General features: G+C 47.2%; 1 protein-coding gene across 1 annotated transcript in view; it reads left to right on the forward strand. All coding sequences in view use genetic code 11, as the record gives it.

Annotated features, from left to right (window-relative positions):
* Nucleotides 1-1,476, forward strand: part of EGR_06935 (Glucose-6-phosphatase 3) — a gene marked incomplete at both ends in the record, with an annotated part of 3,597 nt that extends 2,121 nt beyond the window's left edge. The window contains 2 exons of the mRNA XM_024496184.1: nucleotides 43-374; nucleotides 1,082-1,476. Coding sequence (XP_024349387.1) covers nucleotides 43-374; nucleotides 1,082-1,476 — 727 coding nt within the window. The remainder of the gene's footprint in view (nucleotides 1-42; nucleotides 375-1,081) is intronic.
* Between the last annotated feature and the right edge of the window lie 523 nt (nucleotides 1,477-1,999).

Raw genomic sequence — 1,999 nt, forward strand, 5'->3', positions numbered from 1 at the left:
CTTGCCAACTCGTGTAATTGTTAACAAATGCATTGACTCTAGCATCACCCAGCCGCATTATTCTGCCTTCGAAGGTGCTTTGATTGGTCAAGCCTTCTATCAATGGACGATGCGGTACACACTGAAGTGCACCACGACCACGGCTGCGTCCACCGACCTACGGCCCTCCGCACTGATCTCTCCCCAGAGGCTCACCATCATTGGCACACTTAGCTTCGTACTGGGTGAGGCGATTGGTGCCACGCTGAACTTCCTGGGCGTCGACGTAGATCGGAGCCTCCGAATGGCCAGAACCCATTGCGACCGACGTGAATGGGTACACCCCTCCACTTCTGTTGAGGCCTCTTACGCTCGGGTCACTGGAGCACTTTTAGGTCAGTCAAAGTCCACCGATTGTCGCGGATGCTTAATTCATTGCACGTGATTGGGAAGGAAAGTCGCGATGGAAACTGACCCAGTGGGTACTACGTGCTACCCATTAACGAATGGAATGAATCTTCACAGATTCTCTTCCCTTTTCACCTTTTCAAGAGAGTTACGAAAATGTCCAGTGCATTTTAGATGATTTGCCAACAGGTTGGCGTAATTGCAATGTGAGATGGGTGTTGTGTTCTTGTTAGGAGAACGAAGATGTCGTTGGTTAAGGCTGCAACGTGCCTGGCGAAGTGTAAATGTCTTAACCTGCTACCTGAATTTCCATTATTTTTTGAAGCTAATGGATAATTGAAAAGTAACTGACGAGCTGTCCACCTAAACCAAAGCATTCGTGCCAATACGGCAATTGCACTTGGCATTTGAGACAACCAGATACGGATACAACAAAGACATTTCAGATAATCAGGTGCCCAGAGAATGCATAACCACCTCCGGTTGATTGTCACCTCAAGTGAAATCATCCACTCCGCACCACGAATATCGCACGCCGTTGTATTTCATTCCAAAGTGCTCCGCAACATTGCCGGATGATTAAAGCAAACGCTCGACAGTTAACCCGACTTTCCCATCAATTCAAGGAACGGTATGAAATACATTTGATGAATGTGTAACCATTCCTTCATCTCCCTTTGACTTCCCTTTTTAGGTCTGGCCGCAGCTTTGATCTTTCGACCGTTGACGGTTCGCAGTCTGAAGACTCCTCCCTTAACTGTCAAACGTGTCATATTTCCCTGCGTCATGTGTACCGTTGCCTGCTACTACTGCCAAAGACTCATCTCCCTCCTGGCTCCTTTCTTCAAGTGCCTCCTCGGGTACATACCCTTGGGGTCGCAGGCATCGTTCCTCTTCTACATGGGCGCAATTGGCGCCAGTTGTCCGCTAGTCGTGGCCCTAGTTTTCTCAAGCCTGCTCGATCAACTTGTCAGCTGCAAAGCTCAGCGATGCACCAGTACGAAGCGCAACGCCACTGTGGCTTCCTCTAGTCACGATTCTGAGGCTTCTACCAGAGGTGAACGCTCACGTTCGCGACCGCAACATTAAAAGGCGTTTTTTGTGTGTTTTTAAAATAATAACAATACCTCATGGTAGCCGCCTTCTCGCCTGGTAGTTCATTGCAAAAGCCCCATGGAAAGGTGAGAGAATGATTGGTTAGTTGATTGGCAACTGAGATAGAGAAGGGTTCTTTCCCAACCAACCAAGGAGGAGTACGAGATGACGTTAAAACTGTAACAAAAAATGTGACATTGAATGTGTAGAAAAGAGGAAAGGAAAATGAAGTTGCAATGTTCAGCGTCTGGTTTCATTCGTTTATGCTCGTCACTGCTCCAGCTGCTTTGCAAGATTTGCCAATTTGTTCAGGGTCTCACGGACAGATTCTGAAGTTCAAAAAGGGACTGTTTGCACATACGGCTTTGTAACACGTGCATGTGGTGGACTAGATAGGAAACTGAATGCAACTTTCACCTGGTCTTCAAGATAGCATAAGCATTTTTCGCCTACTTATGGGGTCCTTTTTCAAGTAACTAGTATGAAAGCCTTCCCATCTCGTGAACAGGAAAATTAA

Source organism: Echinococcus granulosus (genome assembly GCF_000524195.1).
Source record: "Echinococcus granulosus chromosome Unknown EG_S00066, whole genome shotgun sequence".
Classification (NCBI taxonomy): domain Eukaryota; kingdom Metazoa; phylum Platyhelminthes; class Cestoda; order Cyclophyllidea; family Taeniidae; genus Echinococcus; species Echinococcus granulosus.